This window comes from Xiphophorus maculatus, chromosome 17 (assembly GCF_002775205.1).
Source record: "Xiphophorus maculatus strain JP 163 A chromosome 17, X_maculatus-5.0-male, whole genome shotgun sequence".
In the NCBI taxonomy this organism is placed as follows: domain Eukaryota; kingdom Metazoa; phylum Chordata; class Actinopteri; order Cyprinodontiformes; family Poeciliidae; genus Xiphophorus; species Xiphophorus maculatus.
The window spans coordinates 19,791,881-19,817,516 of NC_036459.1; the positions used below are offsets into that span (position 1 = coordinate 19,791,881).

Below are 25,636 nucleotides of genomic sequence, written 5' to 3' on the forward strand. Positions count from 1 at the left end.
TGAAAAATTTTACATCATGTAATTTAGGTTTTTAATTGCATTTAAAGTTTCAAGTTTTTTTAAAAATCAAAGTAATATTAAAGATGCAAAACAAAACTACTGTTTTTTCTCAGTAAAGTTGCACCACAAAATAAAACACAGAAGCAACCAATAAAAAGATACCATCATAAACCTTTCATATATGTTAGTGTTCTTTAATGCAAACCTAGTGATAACATTTTGCTACTAGACCTTGCACGCCATCAGGAGTCGGGCTGAGTCCATCTCTAAATCTGTCATTGCTGTTCTGAAAGCAATGACCAACACAGTTGTTTTTTTTTACCAACCATGAGGACAAATGTTGGCCCAGTCTATTAGGCAGTATCCTAAAGCTGATTACATTAAATGGCAATTTAAATCTATGTCTGGGCTTAATCTGTGTGTGGGAAACCAGCCCATAATGTAAACATGCCAATGGACTTTTAAAGTTATATTTTATACTGTTTTAACTGTTAGCGCTAAATATAAGTCTGCCATAATAAGAGGATACTATATTTCTGAATGAATGAAAGCCTTTATTGTCATTCAACTGAAACATCAGAGCAAAATGTAGGATGTAACTGAAGGTGATAAGAAGAATCAAAATGGAATTAAGCATTAACATTAGGAATAAGGACATAAATAAGATAAAATACCCTTACTGTAATTCAAATACATGGTTTAAAACAGAGGGGCTGAGATTAGTGCAAATGACTATTTCATACTGTTATGGCCTATGGGAAAAGGTCTTGGTGAGTCTGAACATTAAGGATTTGTTAGACCTGTAGCGCTTACCAGAGGTAACAGTTCAAACAGGTGATAACTGAGATGTTATCACCTGTTTACATCCCAGGTGAAGGAGATGTTAACCTTAAGTGTCCTTGACTTTCCTCAGGGACACTTGGGGAAAGTCATCCTCAGGTCTCCCTTCTCTGCTACACATTCTAACAATGTGTAGCAGAGAAGGGAGGGGACAGCCAATCATTTTTTTTGCAGTCTTAATGATTCTCTCAAGGGATTTCTTATGTGCAGTAGAACATCCAGCAAACCAGGCAGCAATGCAATAAGCCAGAATACTTTCAACTGTCTTTTAAAGCAGCAGCTTTTGATTCAGATGTTTAGTTTTTTTTTTATGAGAATTCTCAGGGAGTGGAGACATTGTTGTGCCTTTTTAACAGTTTGTCATTTGCTGTGATGAGTCCAACCACAGTAGTGTCATCTGCAAACTTAATAATTTGATGGAAATGTTGGAGTACAGTGTAGAGTGAGTAAAGGAGGTGAGTCGGCACACAGCCCTGTGAGCTTGTTCTGATTGGAATAGAGGAAGAAACATCAGCGCCGACTCTGACAGGCTGAAGACGGTTGCTCAGAAAGTCTTTAATCCAGCCACAGTTTGCAGACAGTCAACATTTGGTTGATTAGGATGTGTGGGATGATGGTGTTGAAAGGGCAAGAATAATTCACAAAGTGGATTCTAAGGCTTTTTCTACTGTTTAGTTCTGGTTTGGTAGAGATGAGCCGATGCTAAGCTGATGTTGGGATCTGGAGCAATGTAAATAGCCGTCAAGATGGCTGCAGGTGTCTCTCTTGGCAGATAGTACGGCCTGCATAACGATGACTCTAGATAATGGGAGCAGTGGCTGTCTATCACTAGGTTATGTGTGTACCAGCTGGTAGATACAAACACAGCTCCACATCTCTGCTCTTATTGGTGACATTGGTTCTGCCATGTCTATGTATCATCTTTCTGATATAAAGCAGTTTCCCTGTTCTATTATTTGTGCCCCAACATTAGAGTAGGTGCAAGAATGAGAATGCCAACTATCCTAATCAGGGTTTCCCTAGTGTATTATAAGCGTGGCAGGTTGACAGGTTTTACTTTAAATAGGTTTTTTATACACCAGTAACAGTGATGGCAAAGACAGGTTTATACTTTCTGCAATGACATGGGCTTGAGGCCGGGCACACCCTATCCCACCGTCAGCTCCCTGCATGTTGGCTGCAGTGTCTGTGTGCTCATGCAACTCTGAAGTTGCTTGACCAAGTCTGAAGTCTGATCCATCTGAGCACATGGGTCTTACAGAAAGCGACGAAGAGCAGCATTCGCTCTGAGGTGGAGCTCAAACAGAAAACTGTGAAAGAGAAGACAGAATGATTTCTGGACACGCCGCTGTGAGAGCGGCACCATTTCTTCTCTTCTTTCAGGGTTTGAGTTGTGAATATTGGCAAAGATGCACAACAACATGATCATATGTGTTTGTAAAAATTTTATTGATTTGATATTTTGAGTTTGATATTTTGATATTTTTGGTGCGGATCGCGCATGCTATTTTTTATTCAAACTGGGTAATTCGGAAGGTGCTCTAGCTGGAGGTTCCAGAGGGAATTGCATGATTCTTATTAAGAATGAAATGACTTGTAAGCCATTCTAATGTTGGTGCATTGCAATAACACCTCTATAAAGGAGTGGTTTCTTCTTTCATTCTCCATCTTCCTGTCAATGTCTTGTTACATCCAAGGGTTTTGCTGCACAACAAAAATCACAACCGTGGCAATAAACCAAATGCTTTTTCTTGCCAGCAATAAATGGTGCAGCTGGCAGCCAACATTGTGCTGCACAGCTTAGTAAACCAGCAACAGAGATTCATTTAAATCCCCAAATTCTGCACTCTAACAGAAAGGCTTGCAGACATTTATAAGCATCATTTAGGGATCGACACCATCAGTAAAAAAAATTACAAATGGACTTTGTTACAGATACAAAGTTTGCTGCCTTTCCTCTGCTGTCACTTGACCATAGCAGGCTGTATAGTTCAAATATCTTACCAGTGAAGCCATGAGGTTCAGATATCACTGCTCTTCATGAATGGACAGTATATTTTTCAGTTGGTTAGTTTTTGTTTGCAATACAGGTCTAATGACTCCTGAGTCTGATCTGAGTTCTTCCAGCTGTCAACATTAACCCAGATGTGCGGGCCGTGCGCTCACGTGGTTTCAGGACTTTTGTTTTAGCACACAGCCTGCAAGGTCCACAGGACCCATTGAGCCGAGCTCCTGTAAAACCCCACCTGGTGTTTTGTCATATGTGTGGTTTACAGCAGAGGGGAGTGACTGTTTTGAGTTCATAAATTCAGAGGAAGAGGAATCAACGACTGATGAGCTGCAACATCTCTTTTTTTCCCCCATCTTATCTGGAGAAAAACCCCCAGAAAGCATCGGTGGGATGTTCGCCTGCTGCATCTGACCAAAGTGGAGGGGGAGTTCAGTGTTTTGGTCCAACAATGCATACTTCCTAGCTGCCTCGGTCAGTTGCTCTTCAATACTATCCATTCTGCTCTATAGCAGAAAAAACAGCTTCTAGATGATAAGTAGTTGGGACTATTTTTCACATAAACATCTAAGACATAAGGTTGAGAACAAAATGACACACATTTCATCACACATCTACAACAATGAGAGACTATTTCAGCACATGGGCCGACACTGACTGTAGATTCACTCTGATTGAATCAAGCAGGTGCCTCCGTTTAATCATTCAGCACTTTACAAATTTGGCACATTCAATCAATTGTCACATTTGTTTTTGTTGTTGCACAGACTGTACGTTTCACTGCAGATGACTTTATGAACTACTACTACTACTACTGTATTTTATGGAAGCAGAGAAAGTAAGAAGTGGAGGCAGCAGCCCTGATATTAGTGACGGGTCTCTTCATTGGAGCAACAATTAATTATTTAAACAGTTAGCATTTTCAGATGGAAGTTATGAATGAACCTCACAAGACATATGGTCTTATGACTACAAATTGAATTAGACAAAAGAACAACAGCTCTGCATAGGTGCCCACAGCTAACTATATGAGGTTCAGGCATGCTAACACACCAGGCACAGTATTATGACTGCAGACGGGGGACATAAATTACTATCTCTTTATTATCACACCTGATATATTCAACTTCAGTGAACATTTTGTCTGTAAATCTGATGTGTTTGAAGTAGGAAGGATGAGGACAATGAGAATTTGATGTTTAATAGCAAACAAATATAATCCATGGAGACACTACTACTTCCAGAACTTAAAGGATCGACTGGGAACATCTGGTGGCAGATAACTGTGCACAGCTTCAGGAGTCCAGATATGAGTCCATATCTCCATAAGTCAGAGCTACTTTAGCCACATAAAAGCTAAAGTAGCTCTGACTACTTTGGGGACCAAAGGTAGGCAAGTGATCATAATGCTCTGAAACAAAGAATTAATTCCCAGTATGTACTCTTTCCAGTAGAGCCTTTTAACTGTGCAGGTTGCAGAGGTTTCGAGAAGAAACATGTTTCACATATCAACATATCAGAAAAGCATGACATGTTCCTCAACTGAGATGCAGAGAGATGATCTTTTTCTTATTAAACTCTTATTGCTTCAAGACTGTAATGATCACATTCCAGTTGTAATGAATCATGTGCTTTACAAGGAATCACAAGGAAGAACTATCCCTTTAAACTTTCAACAGAAATCAAACCTTACTGAGTTTTGTCTGACTTGTGTTTCCTTCCTGCAGCTCCCGGGCCTCTGGTCTCCCCCACGCTCCTCCTCACACTAATCACAGTGATCTGGAGGAAGGCTGGGTGGAGCCGTTGGCTGATTCGGTTGCTGGTGGTGCTTGGTGTCTGCAGCGGATCAGGCTTTGATCCCGTAGCTCTCCTGGGAAGTTGTCAGCACTGTTAGACCCTGTTCCTCTTTTCCCTCATTTTAATTATGGACTCATAATGGAGTCTGTACACTTGGCTGAAACACATCAGACGCTCATAGGCAAAGAAAAATTTGCCCCCTCCCCTGTTCCCCTCCTGTAAATATGCTGAGCCCTCTCTGTGACCTCCACCCAAAGCTCCTCTTTGGAACTTTGAAACTGAAGGCTTTCAGCTGGATGGATGACTACTCCTGGTCCTGTTCTCATCTTGGTTTGTTCTAATCTTTTCAGAAAGAGCTGGCATTCAAATTTCTTGAGCGAATTATGAAGTTTATTTTACATTTGGCCAACCATGTAAAACAAAGAATCCTTACCGCAGGACCAGCAGTTCTGTCAGTGGCTACAGTGAAATGAGACCTGCTAGTTTAAAGAATGTCTGACATTTAGCTGCTACTAGCCCTGCTTTCCTTAGAATACCTTTTTGTGGAAATAGTGGAAGCAGTTGAGCTCCTCTTGGAGGCTAGCTTAGAAGACAAAAATTGGGGATAAAGTGGTGCAAAATCATCCTCTCTTTTCTGCATTGTTTTTAGATATCTGAAAGGTGTGGCATGAATCTATTTGGAGGTTTCAGTGCTTGTCCTGCTCCAAGATGAATCTCCAACCCAGCCTAGAGTCCTCTTTAACCTCTCACAGGTTTTCTTCCAGGATTGTTCTGGATTTAGCTCCATCCATCTTCCCATCAGCTCTGACTAGCTTCCCTGTTTCTGCTATAGAACAGCATCTCCACAGCATGATGCTGCCTCCACCAAAACATATTGTGCATCTAGGCCAAGAAGGTCAAAAACAGGAATTCTGACCTTACCCACTTGTCAGCTGTAAGACAACAGAAACATGACTGAAATGAATTTTGAAAATGTAACACAAAATTGATGAGTGGTCAGTCAAATAGATTTAACTAACAGCTTCTGCCTGCTGCTTCCCCTGTCAACTCTATGAAAACAACAAGGTTGTTCTTTTTTCCTCACACAGCTTTTCCATTTCAGTTTTTTGTTTTCATAAAGCTGAGGTCATATTAAAGTGATGTTGGTGGCTCTTTTTCATTATGTCTTGATAGGTGAAACACTAATGTCTTATTGAGTCAGTATATTGTGGTAAAAGTAACTTTAAAAGCTAATATCTATTAGTTTTGAACTTCATTTAATTGAATCTGCAGGTAAAAGGATCTGAAACTTTTACTGCTGGGTTTCTACATTTTGTTCTGCTAGGTGTTTGTTCCTCAGGAACCTTCCTCAGCAAGTTTTACCTCTACTTAAAGCTTGTACATGATGAGGGAGTGAAATGGCGTATAAGTGTTTACTTAATTATACCAGAAAATGACAGGGCTTAGAATTTGCCGTATTAGAATGTGTAATCGCTCTGCTCTGACATTTCATGTATATTATCATTTATAAGTCAGTGGTTAACATTTTCACTGGCCACAAGAGGGAGACAAGGCTCTTCTGAACTGGTGAAGCTGTGTCACAGTGGGCTCTAAATCAGAGAGACACACCGACACCAGACAACAGCCACAAAATGAGTCCAAAACTAAGAAGATTCTTCTTCTTCCTTTTGGACTTATAAAGACAGCAGATATTTTGATTCATGGGATTTTTGTGTTTCTATATGGTTGGATATGTGACATATGTGACATCTGTGTCTCTTTTAAATCTTAATGCTGAAGTGTGTATCTTTTATTCAGACTATACAGCGTAGATCAGTGGTCCAACTCTGGTCCTCCGGGCCCACTGTCCTGCATGTTTTAAATGTCTCCCTACTCAGTCTCCCTGCACAGCTGACTCAAATGATTGCATTACCTCATTTGCTTGCCTCCAATTGCTCCAGAAGCCTGTTAGTCACCCATTCATTTAATCCAGGTGTGCAGCTGCAGGGAAACACTTAAAACATGCAGGACAGTGGGCCTGAGGACATCTGGCGGAGCTGTTTCTACATTTCTCCAGACAGACACAGACTGGTTCCAGTCTGTGTCTGGAATTGACTGTTAATAGTGTAACTGTTAATAATGTAACAGTCAACATTTTATTTTCACTGCATTAGGAATAACTTTTGTTTCCTATTTAAAGTAAAGCAGTTACAGGGCTGGGTACTTCCTGATTGTTCCTAATCTGGCAGTTGGACTGGTAGTTGTGGTGATTAGGGCTTGGTTGGGTGGGGGTGAAATAAGGTTTTATGGGTGCTGGTTGGTAATGTTTTGTTGGAGGGGTTGGTTGGACTAACCATGACTTACTCCTGTGGTCCTGGCTGGTCCATGGGGTCTCTAGGTCCTATGCTTCTGGCCAGGTTGCTTTTCTGACCTGAGTTCTCCTGCACCGGTACGATGGCCATTCTGCAGTAGCTTCTGTCTGACATCACACATTTCTCGAGGGTCTCTAACCACAGTCTCTGCTCTGGTGATGAGTGCAGGATGAGCTGGCCCATAGAGGGGACTTTGTATCAAAGCTTTAGGATCTATGCTCTCCTTCCTAACAGACACAGCACCATACAAGAAAAGATGTGGGGTGTGAAACAATGTACCCTGCTGGCATAGTGGGTACTGTACCTTCCTTCTGCTTTGCTTGCCTCTATCCTGAACCTCGATTTTATATAGACACGCATAGTGTTGAGGCTGGGGTAGTGAATGATCTGCTGTCAGCAAGCACCTTAACTCCAGCCAGAGTTTTAATCACTGTAGACATATGCAAGTCTGTTATAGCTACCAGCAAGCCCCAAATATTGCTACCAGCCTAGCTGCCTGGTTGGTATGAGGCCAGTACGGGTTCTAAAGTTACAAAGTTTTGTGTAAACTGATATTTTCTTTTAAGTTATTTTAATAACCCTTACTGAGTCTGCACTCATCATAGCACTCGTGGCACATATGGGTGGTTTTAGGTTCCATAGTTCAGCTGGATATGGATTAGATTTATACACAGTACATCACTGGCTCTGTTCACTGGCAGTAATATTTGTTTTAGTTTCATCAGAAAGTTCTGTATCTCATGGAGCTTTTTGGTTGTCCATATATCATTTATCATTTTACACTATAACTTTTTATATTACTTATAATAAAAAAAAATGAATGAACTGGTTGGCACATTCAGGATTTCAACATACAGCAGCACAAAAGCACTCCATGTTAGAACTCCAGTAGATCTGTGAATAAAGTCACTTCATAACCTCAGAATGTAAACATTGATACACTTCTAATCTGCATACCTGCACATATGCTTATATATAATTATATGAGACTAAACAAAGAAAAAAGCCCTGAATAAAACGCAGCCTGGATCCAAGAGCTTCAATTCCCCTCACATACTTTACCTGAAATCCACAGAGAATTGCTAGAAGTGAACTTCATGCCTTCAATTCTTTGGCTCCATGAACTCTGGCTACTGACATTTCTATATGAACAATGCCCAAATATTTCAGGAAGAGAGTGAGTGTGGAGGTTTCCAACATGTGGCAACCGTTTTTTTCCCCGCAGCAATAAGTTCTGCCAGCTTCTCTGCCAGAAGAGAAGTTCTCTTCTCATGTCGAGTGTCAGATCCAGTATTGCCAAAGCTGATGAAGCAGATTTAGTTTCTGTCCCTAAAGCAGTGGAACAAGCTTCCTGAAAACTTCAGATGTTCTCAATTTGTTGGTTTTTACTCTTTCCTGTAACTTTCCTATAAACTTTACAACTTGATGTTATTTGTGTCATGTAAAAGCTGTTAACTGAGATAAAATTGGACTTTTACAGGGTTTTTTTCTCTGGCTAACTAACACAATCCAAAAATACAATTGTTAGCTTTATTGGTCTCTTTAAACTGTCCTTAGGTGAGTGTGTGTGTGTGCATGTTGTCTGTCTCTGGCTATGTTCACACAGCAGAAAAATGCAACCCTAATTTGCCTGTTTTGCTTTTATCCAACCTCTATCTGGCTTTCTCATGACGGTGTGATCAGCCCAACGCTGATCTTTCACCCTACAAAAATCTGATCTGTGCCACTTCCATATGTGGTTCTAATACGGATAGGTATCTGATTGTTTTCAAAACATCTGCAACCTAAGGGTCATGTCACATTTTATCCATCTTTTGCCATTGATTTGAGACGTGTCATAATTAAACACCATTAGAAGCTGGATACGGTAAATCTAAATGTAAGCAATGACTGAAAATTATAATTACTGAATTATGAAAGACATCTCTATCACTGAAGTGGCTCTGACTACACATCCAAGCAGTCTTCTCTACAGACGTTCCATTGCTATTAACTGTGCTTTCCTTTTAAGATCTTGTGACCAGAATGCAGTTTCTCAATGCTGAATAAACTTTAAAATCTATCCATAAACAACTACATTGATTATTACATGCAGTTGCTTTGGGGACTTCAAACAGAAGTCTCATTAATAGAATGAACAACAACAAAAAAAATCCAATTTCAGCAGAAATCTGAATTGTGTATCAATACCTGTGTCGTCTTTTGTTGGACTGTCAACCTGCCTTGAATGCTCAGCTTTCACCCAATGACTGCTGGAGACCAGGCACTAGAACCCCGCTAGGGTGGGTCTAGACAATGGATGGGTGGATTTTTTTCTTTTTGTCATTTTCCACAATGAATTTTCTGTAACTGTGCTTCTATGTTTTCCTGTAAAGCACTTTAACTGTGCATGAATTGTGCTATAGAAATCAACTTTCTCTCTGCTCTTGTTTTCCTGTGTGCCCGCACCCTGTCGTTTAGTTTCAACCCTCCGGCGCTCCCCTCCACCCTGTTACATCCTGGGAGAGACATGGTGACTTTAGATTACACAGATGCTTCGTTTTGTTCGGCCTGCTTTCTTATTTTCTGTGTGTGTGTGCGCGCGCGTGTGTGTGTGTGTGTGCGTGTGTGGGCGTGTGTGTGTGTGTGTGTGGGGGTGTGTGTGTGTGTGGGGGGGGGTGTGTGTGTGTGTGTGACACTGGAGCATCCTTTCAGTAACCAGAGGTACATTTTTCTGGGAAAATTTATTGCATAAGTCATGAGCTCTTAAAACAGCTGAATGTCAGCCTAAATCACAGCTCAGATATCCTCTTCACTTCTCTGAGTAAACAGAGTGTGTGTGTGTGTGTGTGTGTGTGTGTGTGTGTGTGTGTGTGTGTGTGTGTGTGTGTGTGTGTGTGTGTAGATTGCCTGGAATCTGATGGATTCAGGGAGACAATTTGAAGGCGGGATGAGGAGATGAACAAAGGGGCAGTTTGTCTTCCTCCGATCCCTCCATCACCTTCCCTACATTGGTCATATCTCCCATCCTTGTTCCCTTTCCTGCTTTCTCTCAGCTTATTGGCATGCACACAGAGTATGTCTCGCTGGCTCTGTGGTTGTGCAGACAGAGGATGTGTGGAGATGGGTAACCATGACAACAGCAGCTTGAAGTTAGACCGCTAGTGGCAGACACGGCGCCGTGCCTGCTTTGTACAATTCTTTTTCTGTGTGGAGGAAGATTCACAGATAAGTTGTTCTTCTCATATTCCAGCCCAGATCTATATGAATACTGTCCACGCTCCTGATCTGAGTGCATCAGTGTGTGTACAGTTCAATAAAGAGCTAGTCATGCTTGCTGTATCCTCTTGGCATCTTTTTATTTGGCAGATGAATGAAAAGGCTTCTAGATTTTCTGCATAATTTCGTCCAATTTTAGTTTATCGTCAGAAAGAATGCCTGCTTTGACTTATTGTGAGGAATGATTCTATACAAACACCGTAGCACTAGAGATACGTCTTTTTAAAACATGAAGGTATATACATATCATGATTAATCACAATGCCTAACTCTGAAAACTTGAAATATAAATGTGCCACAGTTGTTATGGTGCAGTAATGGTGTCTTGGGAAAGCTGCTCTTGTTGCACTCCAGACGGTTAAAATGCAGGCATTTTATTATTATTATTATTATTATTATTATTTTTGCAGCACAAAGGAGGTACTGTATTCTCGCAGTATACCACAGCAACCAAGGGAAACTTAGTCCACTACAGATTCATACAGGTATTAGCAGACTTCTTCAGGATACAACTGACAAATTAAATCTATACTATTTCCTAATTCTTGGTGCCCCACCCCTTACTGATGCCGGCCAGGGCAACTGCCCACATAGACCATGTAAAAACCGCCATCATATGCATGTTTCCAAAAATTGCTAATGAAAATTTTCTCAAACCAAACCTGTCTGAAGATTCTCAGTTTTCCATGTTTCTGTATTAGGAAGTCATTTTGTTTTAAACGTTCATGTAGAAATGTCTGCCTTCATTTATTTCCTATGAATCTTGTGCAATGAGGCGACAGCCTCTAGTACTCATCCAGTCAAGTGGCCAGGGTATAAAGCTCTCAAACATGTCCTTTTTCTCATTTTTACTATAGTTGCCAAGCAACACAGGGTGAAACATTGTTATTGGTTTTTCACAGAAGAGATAAAGAATGTGTGTAACTGCACTGAGCTTATTGGCATCTAATTAGCCATCTACCAGTGCACCCTGGAGGATGTTGGAACAGCTTCCTCATGGACAATTAGCTGCTGGAACACGGCAAGCGGAACTTGATTTCCCGTTTTGAGACTAAAAAGTACATTTTTAGTTTCAAAAATACTGAGAATGATAACATGTATTGCTTTTAAGTTTAAGAAACTATCTAATGAAAGAAGCCCCAACAAAAGTGATGGGACATGTAACTTAACGATTTGCTGCACAACTTTTTGAGGCAATAACTGCAATCAAAACTCACAGTGAGGCTTCTGTACCTGTTCACAAGTATCCTGGCCTGCTCCTCACAGGCAAACTGCTCCAGTTGTCTCAGCTTTAAAGGTGCCTTCTCCAGACAAAGTATTTCATCTCCTTCCACAGATGTTCAACAGGATTTAGATCAGGGCTTATAGAAGGCTAGTTCAGAATTGTCCAATATTTTGATCTTAGCAATTCTTGGATGTTTCTAGCTGTGTGTTTTGGGTCATTATCCTTTTGGAAGACCCAAGGCCTGTGACTGAGACCAAGCTTTCTGACCCTAGGCAGCCCATTTCTCTCCAGAATGCATTGATAGTTTTGAGATTTCATCGTATCTTGCACAGATTCAAGAAACTTTGGGTCAGATGCAGCCCAAAGCACAGCCAAGCCTACATGCTTCAAAGTTGGGACCTTCCTCTTCTCTTGCCTCCCCTCATTTTTTGGTCCGTGAACATAGAGCTGATGTGCCTTGCCAAAGAGTTTCAGTTTTGTCTCATCTGTACAGAGAACATTACCCAGGAAGCTTTGTGGCTTGTCATTACACACTGTGACAAATTTCAGTCTGGCTTTTAGGATTTGCTTGCAGTGGTGGGCTTTGTGGTAAACTCTCATTAAGTCATATTTGGCTAAAACAACAACAGCTGGTGCAATGTGGCACTGATGTACCTTGACCTTGGAGCTCACCTTTAATTTCTTTAGAGGTTGTTCTGGGCTCTTTGGTTATCATTCCTATTATTCTTCTATTTAATTTGTATTTAATTCTCCTCCTTCTGACAGAGAGGTGGGCTATAGTCCTACAGCACCAATTCATAACAATTGTTTCAAAAGCTTTACAAAAACGTCATTTCAATTCAGTCACACATACAGTACATTCATTTCAACCTGACTGTTTGATAACTATCAAACAGTCTATAAAGTTGAGCTCATTATTCAAAATAGTATAAAAAGTTTCTATTTAAGAATTTCAGCAAATTGCATGAAATCATTGACTGCTGCAAGTCATCGCAGCAGGAGTGGATGCTGCATCGTGTTGTTGACTTTACAACAATTTCTTATACCAAGCATGAATGTAGCAAGAGTGGAGAGGAAAAGCTCATCTTTAACAGGATGAAACTTCCAGCAGAACCAAAACGTGGCTGAGTACAAGTGGCCATCTGTCATTACTAACTGGACAACACGATTGTTTCAGAAGACAGAGCAGACAGAAAAAGAAATAGAAAAATTGAACCAGGGGTAATTTATATGCTAAGGAAAAGTAAAAAGTTAATAGCAGGTGTGGGAGAACATCTTTTTCCAGACCTACTTTTCCCTTCCACTAGACTTTCCATTGTCTAGATACAGCTTTAACAAAAACCTTTTGTTCCTTAGCCTGCTTGTGGAGGGCATCAATACCATTCTGAAATGACAACTGTCTAGTTACAAGTCTTCTGACAAAATGTGTCATAAATTCAAGTTTATTTGGGAATTCAACATCAGGACAGTTCAGAATGCTTTACATAATTAAAACATGACATAATGAACAAAAAAAATAAATACTACATTACATTACAGTGGAAGAATAAAGAGGAGGAATGAAAAGTTCTAATCCAGACCAGAATTAAACTATTCTTATTATTAATCAAGACAACTGTAAGAAAATGGAGTTTTAGCTTTAAATTAAATGAATTCAGTATTTAAGCAGTATTGCAGTTTCAGGATTTCCCCCAGAAAACTTGCTCAGCTTGGTGGTCAGGGCACCGAGGCGGCCCACAGTGTTTTTATATAAAAAGAGGTTAAGTTTACAAGGAATGTAAAATATTACTGGGTAATTATGTTACTGCAAGACATTACTGACAATACATAAAAAACCCACAACTGGAGTCTTAAACACAACAAATCGAAAAATACAATTAAAATAAGTATCAATTATTTGCGCTTTTATTAAATCCAAATGAAGCCATCAGTTAGTGGATCTTAAAACACAATGTAATGCTGATCACATTTAGAGCCGGCCCAAGGCATACATGAACTAAACTGCTGCTTAAGGCCCTTAGACCTTCAGGGCCCCATAAATGGTAACGTTTTAACACAAACCACAAATATAGAAATGTAACGTGTTTATTATTATGAATATAAATGCTGTAAAATTTGATTTCATGGTTTCAGCATAGATAAATTAAAGTGTATTATAAGCCTGCTAGGCTTACTTGAAGTTTGTTCCTGATTAGAGGAATATGAAAACTGAATCCTGCTTCTCCATGTTTGGTTCTGGTTCTGGATGCAGAACCTGAGAGGTCTGGAAGGTTGATACCTTCCAACAGCAGATCTTTAATGTATTGTGGTGAAAAGCCATTCACTGATTTATAAACTAACCGTATTTTAAAGTCTCTTCTCTCAGTGAAGGACTGTAGAACTGGGTGATGTTCTCTATCTTCCTGGTTTTAGTCAGAACTCCAGCAGCTTTCTGGATCAGCTGCAGCTGGAGGATTGATTTTTAGGCAGATCAGTGAAGACACTGTTGCAATGCAATTAAAAATAAATATATGGTTGAGTTTCTATAGATCTTGTAGATAATCTAGTATGTCTTAGTACATGGTTTCCATTTAGAGACAGTGCTGCCCCACTGTGGTCAGTGCATGAATAAAGCTTAGGAAATGTTATCCGTTCTATTTTCTTCAGTTGGCTGCCTTCACATCCTTGTTGGGTATTTTTTTCTCCCGTGTCCCGGCTCTACGTTGACACGTCTGTCTGATAGTAGTGGAACAGAAGCGGCGCAGGCAGCCCAGGAGAGGCAAAACGAGGGAGGGAAGGCTGTTAAGCAGCACTCACACAAGAAGCGTTGATGTCTGAGAAAAGCCAGTGGACAGAGACAGCCGTCCTCCTGCTTGCCTGCCTGCCTCCTTAACCATATACACTACTCCTGTGGTGAGTCAAGTCAACCAGCTGTGGACTTTATTGGCATTGTGTGTTTTTGGCTGTGAGTCTGGGCAAACACTGACACTGTGAATTCTCTCATGGTGGCATTTGCTGAGAGCTCCATCGCTGGCATAGTAGAATATGAGGAAGGAAGGAGCCGAGCTGCTGCCTCGGCTTTCAGTCAGGAAAAAACAAGGTGAATCAAAGAGCTGCTCCAGCGTAACTCAGAGCTGTTTGTGTTCGCTTTCATCTGGCTCATTTAAAGGTGTCATTTCCTAAATGCACGTTAAAAAATGACCTCTGCTGCTCTTGCTGTGCCTGGTTTCCAGTGTGTGGACAGAATCTTTACTTAGAGCCAGTTGTTCATCATAAAGCAGAACCAGATTTCCCTCATCAGCTGGAGCAAATGATACTAGTTTTATTTTCCTCTGAGATTAATGCTCTAAGCCGTTTTCACAGAACATTGAAAATTGTTTATATAATAAATTTCTATATGCAAAAATTAAAATTACAATGCTATTATGTTTATTTTTCATGTGAGTAAAGGGACATCAATATTTAGTATTTTGTTTGAAATGTTCATGTTATTCAAAGCTGCTACTTCTGACAGAAAGCCTGCATTTGCTGAACATAGTTTAGATTTTTTTACTTTACATCTCAGAATCATTAGAAAAAAGAACGAGTAAATATCTGAGTCAGCAGATTAGACCTGAAAGAAAACTAAGAAAAATATTAGCCAAGAAGAAGCTTGATCACTGCATCCCCAAAACCAGCAACAGTTCCATTTGGATTAAATAGTGGTAAAATGTCATCTTATTCAGCTATATACAGGCATACTATTAGGCATAATATTATGACCACCTGCCCAGTAGTATGTTGGGCAGGTGGTCAACATACTAATGGGCGAAACACTCATGTAGTGTGTGTTATAGGATGTAGCTCTAAGACGTTAGCATCCAATCCTTTAAGTCCTGCAGAGAGCAACATGGATTGGACCTGTTTGCCTTGCACATCCCACAAATGCTCAGTGAGATTTATTCACTGCACCTTTATAACAGAGGACAGCTCAGTTAGAGCAAACAGAAAAGCAAGGCTCGCAAGGTTTGGACATACAGAAATGGAACAGAAGGCATGTAGGGAAAAAGATGTGAAATCTGGTGTTGCCAGGCATCTGGTGCACAGGAAGACCGAAGAGAAGGTTCCTAAATGTAGTGAAGAAAGACATGCAGAAGATTGGTGTGATGGGAGGTGGCAAGGGGGCTCAAGATAGTCAGATGGCAGGTAGGTGGTCTGCAATAGAGTCCACTGAAGGGGAAGGTCTCTCTGCCTCTGTTTGACTGCACTGACTGCCCGGCTCTGAGGACAGCTTCATTTAGTGCATGGCTCAGTTTAGTGATGCAGGGAAAAGCAGACTGCTTGTGTGGCCTCTTTATGTCATTGCTCATCTGTGCACACAGTACAAACCTAAGAACAGTGCTGAACATGAGCATCCAGTATAGGATGTGCCTCACTCTTTCCCAGCTGTTCCAACAGGGTCATCAGGAAGTAGAATCAAAGCCTGTCATGACCCTCAGCTGCCTGTGCTGAGGTTCTGTCTTGTGATGGTATTTACATTGGAGCTCTGGAAGTTAGGGAACGCAGATACCTGAGACTCCATCTAAATCTGTTGATACATTTCTATTCTAATAGTTAAAACACCAAATGGGCCTTAATACCCATTAAAAATAATTGAGTTAAAGATTACGTAAATCATACGATATGGGTCTTTATGGACTCCCCACTCACCAGGCTCTGACCAGTGGATATTGTCTTGGCACTAACTACAGAAGCTAACATCTTCCTTGTCTCAACCAGCATCAAACAAAATTAATGGCATTCCCGGATTGGCTGCTTTGCAAACAGCAGCAAAGAATGTGTCAGGTAGCGTTGCTCTTGATAGGTAGTTTTCTGAACTACATTTTCTTTCAAATATTCTACAAACCAAATTATGGGATATTTTAATTTTCCACCAATGATTTGGAGTCATGTTCCAAAAAAATGTATGAATAGGTGGGGATTATTTTAGTGTTGCTGCTATCTATTAGTTCATGTCTTTGTCTTGAGTTTCTTTTTGTAGTTTGTTCTGTGCATTTGGGTTTGGGTTCTTTGTTGGTATTAGTCCTTAGCTTTGGTTTGGATCCTCTGTGTTTCCTTTCAGTTTCTCCTGAGTCCATTGTTCATCCTTCCCTCCGTTTATGGTCTCCTCCAGCAGTTCTGCATTGTATTGATCGAACTCAGATAGTGTTCTTATTATAGATCACGTCTGTAATAAGTAGCTGGATGCTGCTGTTGCTCCAGCCCTGGTTCTTGTGTTCTGTAAGTCCTTCATGTAACTCTATCTCCATCATGCATTTGCCCATTTACATTTGGATCCTCAACAGGTTCCAAATCTAACAGATTCATCAATGTTTCTGTATAAAGCTGAACTTCAGTAATGTGTTTAATAAAAGCCTTACTTCTTTCTGAAATGGTTTCAATCACAGGGACAAACATGACCTGTTTAAAACAAGTTTATAAAATTTCTAGCAATACATTTAGCATATGGGACTTCATAAGGAGGAGACTGCATTTCATTTCTTTTGTAGGGTTTTTCTTTCCCTTCCTCAGAACAGATTAATTAAAACAAAAATTAGTCAGCTGTGTTACGAGACAGAGCAGACATTACTGCATAGAGCAGACTAAGCAGAGAGCCACTATGGTCACTATGCCTCTATGCTTGAGGGTGGAAGATTTTAGTGGCTGAAAGACGGGGAGAGACCGAACTGAAACTATAGCTGAGAGATTGTAAAGAAAAAGGTCAGTTGAGGGGAAGAATAAAGAATGAAACAATATGAGAAGAAAATTCAGAGGAAGGAAAAGAATAGTCTGTTCTGTGGCCTTTCTGAAAGGTTATCAGTCTGGATAGATGGAGAATGGAGCTGAATGGCAGGAGCTTCACAGGGAAGAGGGCAGAGCACACACATGTCTGCTCCCCGGTTTTAAACACTGGGCATCTTTTAAGTGGCATTTAAAGCAAAATACAGTGTTAGCTTCTGACATTAAATATTAGCTGACATTTCTCACACATGAAAACAAATGCGATACTCATTAAAGATTGTGCAGTCATATAAATGTGTGTGTGTGTGGATTAGTTACCAAGGTGTGTCCTTCTATGTGTGTAAGTGTCACATCAAAACTGTAACAACAACAAACTCTGTTGCTCATGTCCTCAATTTGCAGCCTTGAAGTATGTGTGGCATGCTGGGAAAGAGGAAAAAACTCTGCTGTTTCATGCTCCTGCTGGAGAAGAAACATGAGTTTAAAATTCTATTTTTACACAGACTTCTTTATTTGTGGCATTTTAAATATTGCATCAAATTTCACTGTCTGTTCTTGAGAGTGGAAAACTAAACATGTTCTGTCTTTCACTCATTTCTTTGTTGAGGTCATGTTCTTGACTTAGTTGAATGTGAAGGACTGTGTGATGTTCAGGGTTGTTACTACAATATTTCAGTCAGGTTTGTTCGTATCAGAGTAGAACTTTGAACACATCGAATAGAGGACTCTAAAAGCTTAAACTTTAAATTCACTAGATGGATAAGTAAGAGAAATTAAGCCACACAAAATATACTCACTGGCCACTTCATTAGGTATATTTTTCTAGTACCTACTTCAGTGTTCAGAACTGCCTTTATTCTTCATGTAATTAGAAACATTCCTGAGAGATTTCTTTCCTTATTCTTTTCATGATAACATTACACACATCTTGGAGATTTATTGACTGAACATCCATGATCAGTTCTGATGAATGTGATCTCTTGGATTGAGGTTTGTAGACTGTGGAGGCCAATGGTATCATGAAGTTGGCATGTCCCAGGAACTAGTTTAAAGCAGATTGTAATGAAGACTGAAGCTGGTTCAGTTGTGAATAAACAATCACTCCAGGGTGTCGGGTTAGAACAGCTGATATACTGTACATGTTCAGGTGAGTTAGTGAAAGAAGAGAATGTCTGAGTCCAGAATTGAGCTTTACTTGTTTTTAATTAGCTCTGGAGGTTCAGCCATACATGTAAGGGCATATGTGTGTGTGTGTGTGTGTGTGTGTGTGTGCGTGTGCGTGTGTGTGTGTGGTTTCCTATAAAGATAAACAAATACAAATTATGAGAATTTGTCTGTAAACCCTTTCACAAATAAACCTAATTTCCACAAATGAATAAATGTGTTAATGTCTGGCTATGAGAATGTAAATAATAATTATACATAAATAGTAATAATAAACCCTGCAAATAATAGTATCACACGATAAAACATACAAGAGAAATAAGGCATTTCAATTGGAAATGGTAACACAAATAACAGCTGCAACTAATTAACCGAGCTTAATAACTTAATGCTAAATGGCTAACTTTTAGCTCTCAACAATACAAGTAAAATACACCAAACGACCATAATATTCAACGGGACAAAGCACAACTACAGCTCTTAGATATTTACGAAACCGAACTAAATCAACAACAGTATTACTTACATTCAATGGACGCACACAATAGAAAGAGGTTATGAACGACGTCAGCCTTGAGAACCGCATCACTCTACTCAGATTCATAAACAAGATGTAACAAATATGAACATGAAGCCACCCAGTGGCTGAAATAAAATACTGCATCTAAAATACTTTGATGAAGAAAACCTAAACTAGAGAGCTGAAAACAAATAATTAACAGTCTTTTGTACATAGATGTCTGCTTCCATCTGACGACTGGAAGCAGGCATCAGATGATAAGTACTCTATGACCTTAAAGGACTGGATATGTTGAGCAGCAACACTTTTGTGTTTAAATGATGATGTAGGTACTAAAGTTCTACATCACCTCTAACCGGTCCGGTCCCGGCCTGGTCCATCCGACCAGATTCATTTTCCATTAGCAGATCTGGTCTAAATGCCACAAAACTAAAAAATCTTTTTATTGTTTCTTTGTAACTTTCTTTGAATTCAGAAGTTTACATTCATCTTGGTCAGCATCAGTGATGACTGTCTTTTAAACTGTATGACTGGGTAAAACCTTTCAGGTTTCCTTCCACAAGTTTCTCACAGTTGTTTCCTCCTGGCAGCACTGGTAGACCTGAGTCATGTCAGGTCTACCTGCAACTTCTCCACAGGATTCAGGTCAGGGTTTTTTGATGGCCACACCAAAACATTGACTTTGTTGTCCTTGAGCCACTTTATAAATAGTCTGACTTTACTCTTTGGATTAATGTGCATTTGGAAGAGTAAATCTGTGCCCAAGTCTTTACATCCTGGCTGATGTTTTTAGATGTTGCTTCAATATGTCCACTTAATGTTCTTTTGTCATAATGCCATCTGTTTTATAAATGCTCCCCCTGCAGCCAAAAAGCCCCACGACATGATGCTGCCACTGGCATACCTTAAGTTAGCATGGTACAACTGTCCCAGTTTTTCCTCCAAATGTAATAATTGTTATTGTGGTCAAACAATTCCACTTTAGTTTTATTAGAGCAGAGGACATGTCTCCATAAATGAAGGTCTTTATCCATGACATTTGCAAACTGCAGTCTGGCTTTTTCTTTTGGAGTAATGGCTTCTTCCTTGCTGAGGGGCCTTTCAGTCCATGTGGACACAGGACATGTTCCGCTGTGGATAAAGACACCTAAAATATATTTTCTGGATAAATTCTAAATCGCTAATTTACTTGGCTATTTGTAAACTTTTAGTTAAATAAAATTTGGCATCTGTGGTGAAGTTTTAGCTATTGACAAGAATAAGAATAATTCCAAAGTTAGAATACAGTATCAGGAGAGCAAAATTTCTATATTTTTGAAGTCCAACACAATGGATGTTTTCAAATTCCAGAGCACATATATTTTTTTAATTTTTGGAATAAAGCACATTACGAGTTCAGGGGAGAGAAATTTTAAAAACCATGAAGCCAGGACAACAATGTTCCCCAGTGTTTAAACATAAAAAATCACTATTGCAGACTAAGGGGCCCAGCATCATTCAGGTCAAACTTTCTGTTGTTTGTATCATTGCCTATGAACTTTCTAGAGTTGATAAGAAGCCTCATGTGTTTGTGAAAAGAATGAGAGACTCAGCAGTTTTCTCGTGATGCAGCATCTGACCAATAGAAGTAGAACATAAAAACATGAAGAAAACAAAACACTGCCTCCCACACCAGTCACAGTTAAAACAGAGACAAGCCAAGAACAGGACTGAAACAGACCAGACGAAAGCAAAGGGAAAGGAGGACAGGAAGTTTTTCAGATTGGCAGACAGAGCTGGAGGATGTTGTGATGTTGTCCTCACTAACCTGCACAGGCTGCTGAGGAATTCTCAGAGGCAGGCTTCTTCAGACTGGGACACTTAAATATTCTGGGTTTTTGGAAGCTGTGGATGCGGGATATCTGCTGTAACATTGTAACAGGAACATAATGCTTAAATTCAGAGTCACACATGGCACATGGTGTGTATGGGTGTGCTCATTGATGATAAGGTTTGCAGTATTATGCTTTACGATGTCAGTAGGAAGCTAAGCTACTTTTATGTTGCAGAACTAGTTCTGATTTCAGTTTTAACTTCCAGTTCTGTAGAAAGATTGCAACTTTTTTGTCATTAACCTAACATGTCCTAACATTCAAATTTTGTATTTCTCTGTTTTTTTAACAGCCACAATGAAAGAAAAGTGACCTGCAAGCACCCAGTGTCAGGCATCCCATCACAAGACAACTGCATCTTTGTTGTAAATGAACAGTAAGTCTCTTTGCACCATGACACACCCAGATAGTGTTGTGTGCCCCTCTGTTCTGCTCTGGACTGAAATGTCCAACACAAACTAATGAACTGATTTATTTTGTATATAACTGTTGGATGTGTGGAATGAAGCTGTGCAGCAAAAATGCACTGTGTGTTTTATTTGGGCTTAACTTCTCTTTTCCTGTGGACAATCATAAAACCATGCTTAACTCTGTTCCAGTTACTGTTATTCTTAGTTACAGAATTGTTTGCAGACGTTTCTGTAAAGATGGGCATTTTTTGTTAATTTAATTTTTAATTAATACAAATGCTTTTGACTTTAAGCCTATATGATTTTGTAAGATTTACTCTGAATTCTTATCACAACATCACCTGTTATGTTTTGCCCAAAAACTGGCCAAAAGTAGCTAATACAAGTTAACATAATGTGAGCTTTGAAAACTTTAGAGAAAGCATAGAGGATGGTCAGAGCATGTAAAAGAAAAATCAGTCCAACTATACAGTATCCAAAACAAGACAGATTGATTCTTAAAAAAAAGCAATTTTTTAAGACAATCACGCTGGAATGAAAGTCTGAAAAAGAATAAATTCTGAATGAAAATACAGAGCTATTCCAGCATTCTGCCAAACCCGAATGACACAATTCTCCTATATCCAAGACATTTTTGGTGGTGCAAATATAATTATTTCCATCAGTTTTGTCTTCATTTGATTGAAGAACAACGTCTACCATTCATTAACAGGCTAAGTTCCTTAAACTATGAAGTTTAAACATTTAATTTGGGTGAAAAGAGGTGTGTGACTAAACATCATCTGTATAGCAGTGACAAGAAATGACTTTAGAGATTGCCATAATGTGCCAAAGAAGGAGAAAATTCAATAAAAACTCAGATTACGGTTTTCTATCTGATCGGCAATTACCGATCTTTAAAAATCCTGACATTCTGATTCCGATTTTGGCCGATACCAATTATTTTTGTTTGAAATGTTGTTAAATATAGCAAGAAAGTCACTGAGTTGGCAACAGTGATGTGACTATTGATAACTGCAAATGTGCAGATATGACCCAGTGGGCCGGTCTATTATTCAAACCTTTCCACAGCAGAGCAGAAGAGGACAGTGGGTGATTTTTAGACCTTTGCTTAGAGAGGTAAGATCAGTTTCACATGTAAGTATCGGCCGATCACCGTTCTCCCAAAATTAAGGAAATCAGCATCGATACGTTGGCAGGTTGATAAATCGGCACACCCCTACAAAACAATCCTCAACTACGCTACTCCAATTCTTACACTTTACTTGTATTGCATAAAAAAATCCCAAGTTATTGCTCCAGCTAAATATTAGGTCATATCTTTGATTTTGCTGGTTTTTTGGTCTGTCCAATTGTAACTGTGGTTCTCTTTTTAAGTTGTTTGCTGCATCTTTAATATGCTTAATTTCATCATCAGTAAAATGACTCACTGCTGAATGGTATCCTTTCAGTTATTGAACCTCTATCTAGTATAGATATAGATTCAAAGAAAATCTACACTATATATTACCAAAAGTATTTGCTCACCCATCAAATGATCAGAATCAGGAGTCCCAATCACTTCCATGGCCACAGGTGTATAAAATTAAGCACCTTGGCATGCCGACTGTTTTGCAAACATTTGTGAAAGAACGGGTCGCTCTCAGGAGCGCAGTGAATTCCAGCGTGGAACTGTGATAGGATGCCACCTGTCGTGAAATTTCCTCACTCCTAAATATTCCACAGTCAACTGTCAGCTGTATTATAGAAAGATGGAAGTATTTGGGAACGATAGCAACTCAGCCACAAAGTGGTAGGCCATGTAAACGACGGAGCGGGGTCATCGAATTCTGAAGCGCGTAGTGTGAAGAGGTCGTCAACTTTCTGCAGTCAATCACTAAAATCAAATCAACTAAATTTTATTTGTATAGCACATTTCAGCAGCAAGGCATTTCAAAGTGCTTAACATCATATCAAACACAGAAACACAATACAACATAGAATCAACAATCAAAACACGACATTAAGTCAAGTTCCATCAATAAATTTGTAATTGATTACATTTCAAATACAATCCTAAACAGGTGGGTTTTTAGTCGAGTTTGCATCCATAAAAGGTTTACCTGTTACACTCCTACTGTGTTATATGGAACAAAATACCTATTGCTATTTTTATTCCCACTCATGCTCACAATCACACAGTTTAAAACAATGTAGACAGCATTTTAATAGACTTCTGGCACAAGGCTCTGTACACCTCCTTCACGGAATTTCGCTCTGGGACTCCGTCGTCCCTCACGGATTTTTGTGCAATTTCAACATAGAATCAACAATCAAAACATGACATTAAGTCAAGTTCCATCAATAAATTTGTAATTGATTACATTTCAAATACAATCCTAAACATGTGGGTTTTTAGTTGCGATTTAAAAGAAGTCAGTGTTTCATCTGTTTTACAGTTTTCTGGAAGTTTGTTCCAAATTTGTGGTGCATAGATGCTGAAAGCTGCTTCTCCTCGTTTGGTTCTGGTTCTGGGGATGCAGACCAGAACCAGAAGACCTGAGAGGTCTGGAAGGTTGATACAACAACAGCAGATCTTTAATGTATTGTGGTGCTAAGCCGTTCAGTGATTTGTAAACTAACAACAGTATGTTAAAGTCTATTCTTTGAGCTACAGGAAGCCAGTGGAGGGACTTTAAAACTGGTGTTATGTGCTCTATCTTCCTGGTGTTAGTGAGAACGTGAGCAGCAGCATTCTGGATCAGCTGCAGCTGTTTGATTGATTTGTTGGACAGACCTGTGAAGACGCTGTTGCAATAATCAATATGACTGAAGATGAACGCATGGATGAGTTTCTCTAGATCTGGCTGAGACATTAGTCCTTTAATCCTGGAAATGTTCTTCAGGTGATAGAAGGCCGACTTTGTAACTGTCTTTATGTGGCTCTGGAGGTTCAGGTCAGAGTCCATCACTACTCCCAGGTTTTGGGCCTGATCGCTGGTTTTTAGTTACAATAACTGAAGCTTTAGGGTTTTATAATTAAGTAGTTGGAATTGGGTCATTTTTCCTGTATTTGTTTTGTTTGGGCACAACATTGGTACTGACTTTATAGTGGATGTGCAGTTTAATCCTCTGATTTTTTGAATTTTCTCTGAAAAGAAGCTGGAAAACTGGTTGCAGGCAGCAATACATTGGAATTCAGGCGGTAACGTCACAGGAGGGTTTGTGATTCTGTCAACTGTTGCAAATAAAGCTCGAGCATTGTTAATGTTTTTATTTATGACATCTGCAAAGAAAGCCTCTCTTGCATGTTTTAGTGTTAAATGATAGTTACGTAGTCTTTCTTTATAGATGTCACAATGAACGTGGAGTTGAGTTTTACGCCATTTTCATTCTGCCCTACGGCAGAGTTGTCTTGCAGATCTAACTGTTTGTGTATTTCTCCATGTAGATTTCTTCCTAGCAGACACAACCTTCATTTTAATTGGGGCAATGGAATCAATAATCTGAGACCTTAGACTGAAAATCATTTACCAACTTATCTACATCATTACAGCTTAATGGTGAGGAAGAAGAGTAGATTTGATTAAAAGTTTCTGCTGTGTTTTCAGTGAGAGAACGTTTTGTGATGGTTGCTGTTTGTATAAGTGGGTTAAAAGATAAAACACTGATGAACACGTTTGGGTTTAGTGGTTGCTAAGAGAACAGTACATGTCTGACTGCATTGTGCCAAGTGTAAAGTTTGGTGGAGGGGGTTGGTTTTCAGAAGCTGGGCTTGGCCCTTTAGTTCCAGTGAAAAGAACTCTGAATGCTTTAGCATACCAAGACATTTTGGATAATTCCAGGATGCTAACTTTGTGGGAACAGTTTGGAGCTGGGCTGAACATGAGTTGTGTACCAGAGCATAAAGCAAGGTTCATAAAGACATGGATGGCAGAGTCTGGTGTGGATGAACTTGACTGACCTGCACAGAGTCCTGACCGCAACCCACTGGAACACCTTTGGGAATGAATTAGCAGGGGTCCCCAAAGTCGGTCCTCGAGGACCGGCATCCTGCATGTTTTAGTTCTCTCCCTGGTGGTACCGACAACCATTACAGCAAGTCAATGCTCTTCTTAGGCCTCTAACGAGCCATCATTTGATCCAGGTGCGGATGCCGGTCCTCGAGGACTGACTTTGGGGATCCCTGAATTAGAGTGAGACTGAGAGCCAGGCCTTCTCGTCCAACATCAGTATGTGACCTCACAAATACACTTTTGGAAAAATGGTCAAAAATTCCCATAAACACATTCCTAAAGCTTGTGGACAGCCGTCCCAGAAGAGTAGAAGCTGTTCTAGCTACAGTGAGTGAAACAAAATAGAATAAATCTGTGATTACACACCACACCTCTAATGTTTTTTCATCTATAAGCCATGCAGCTCTGATTATCTGTGTATATTTTAAAATATATGCTCAAAATAAGAAATGTTAAAA

The 25,636-nt window shown here is 39.7% G+C and overlaps 1 protein-coding gene across 9 annotated transcripts in view; it reads left to right on the forward strand.

Annotated features, from left to right (window-relative positions):
• The window catches only part of plekha5 (pleckstrin homology domain containing A5), a 163,968-nt gene that overhangs the window by 64,215 nt on the left and 74,117 nt on the right, over positions 1-25,636 (forward strand). For 8 of the 9 annotated variants that reach the window (XR_002754253.1, XM_023350009.1, XM_023350000.1 and 5 more), the window contains exon 4: positions 21,066-21,149. Coding sequence is in view for 7 of the 9 variants with exons in the window: in XM_023350009.1 (XP_023205777.1) it covers positions 21,066-21,149 (84 nt within the window). In the remaining 2 variants the exon portion in view is untranslated. Of the gene's footprint in view, positions 1-14,131; positions 14,372-21,065; positions 21,150-25,636 lie in introns of those variants that run through there. The other variant, XM_023350007.1, reaches the window with a different exon arrangement.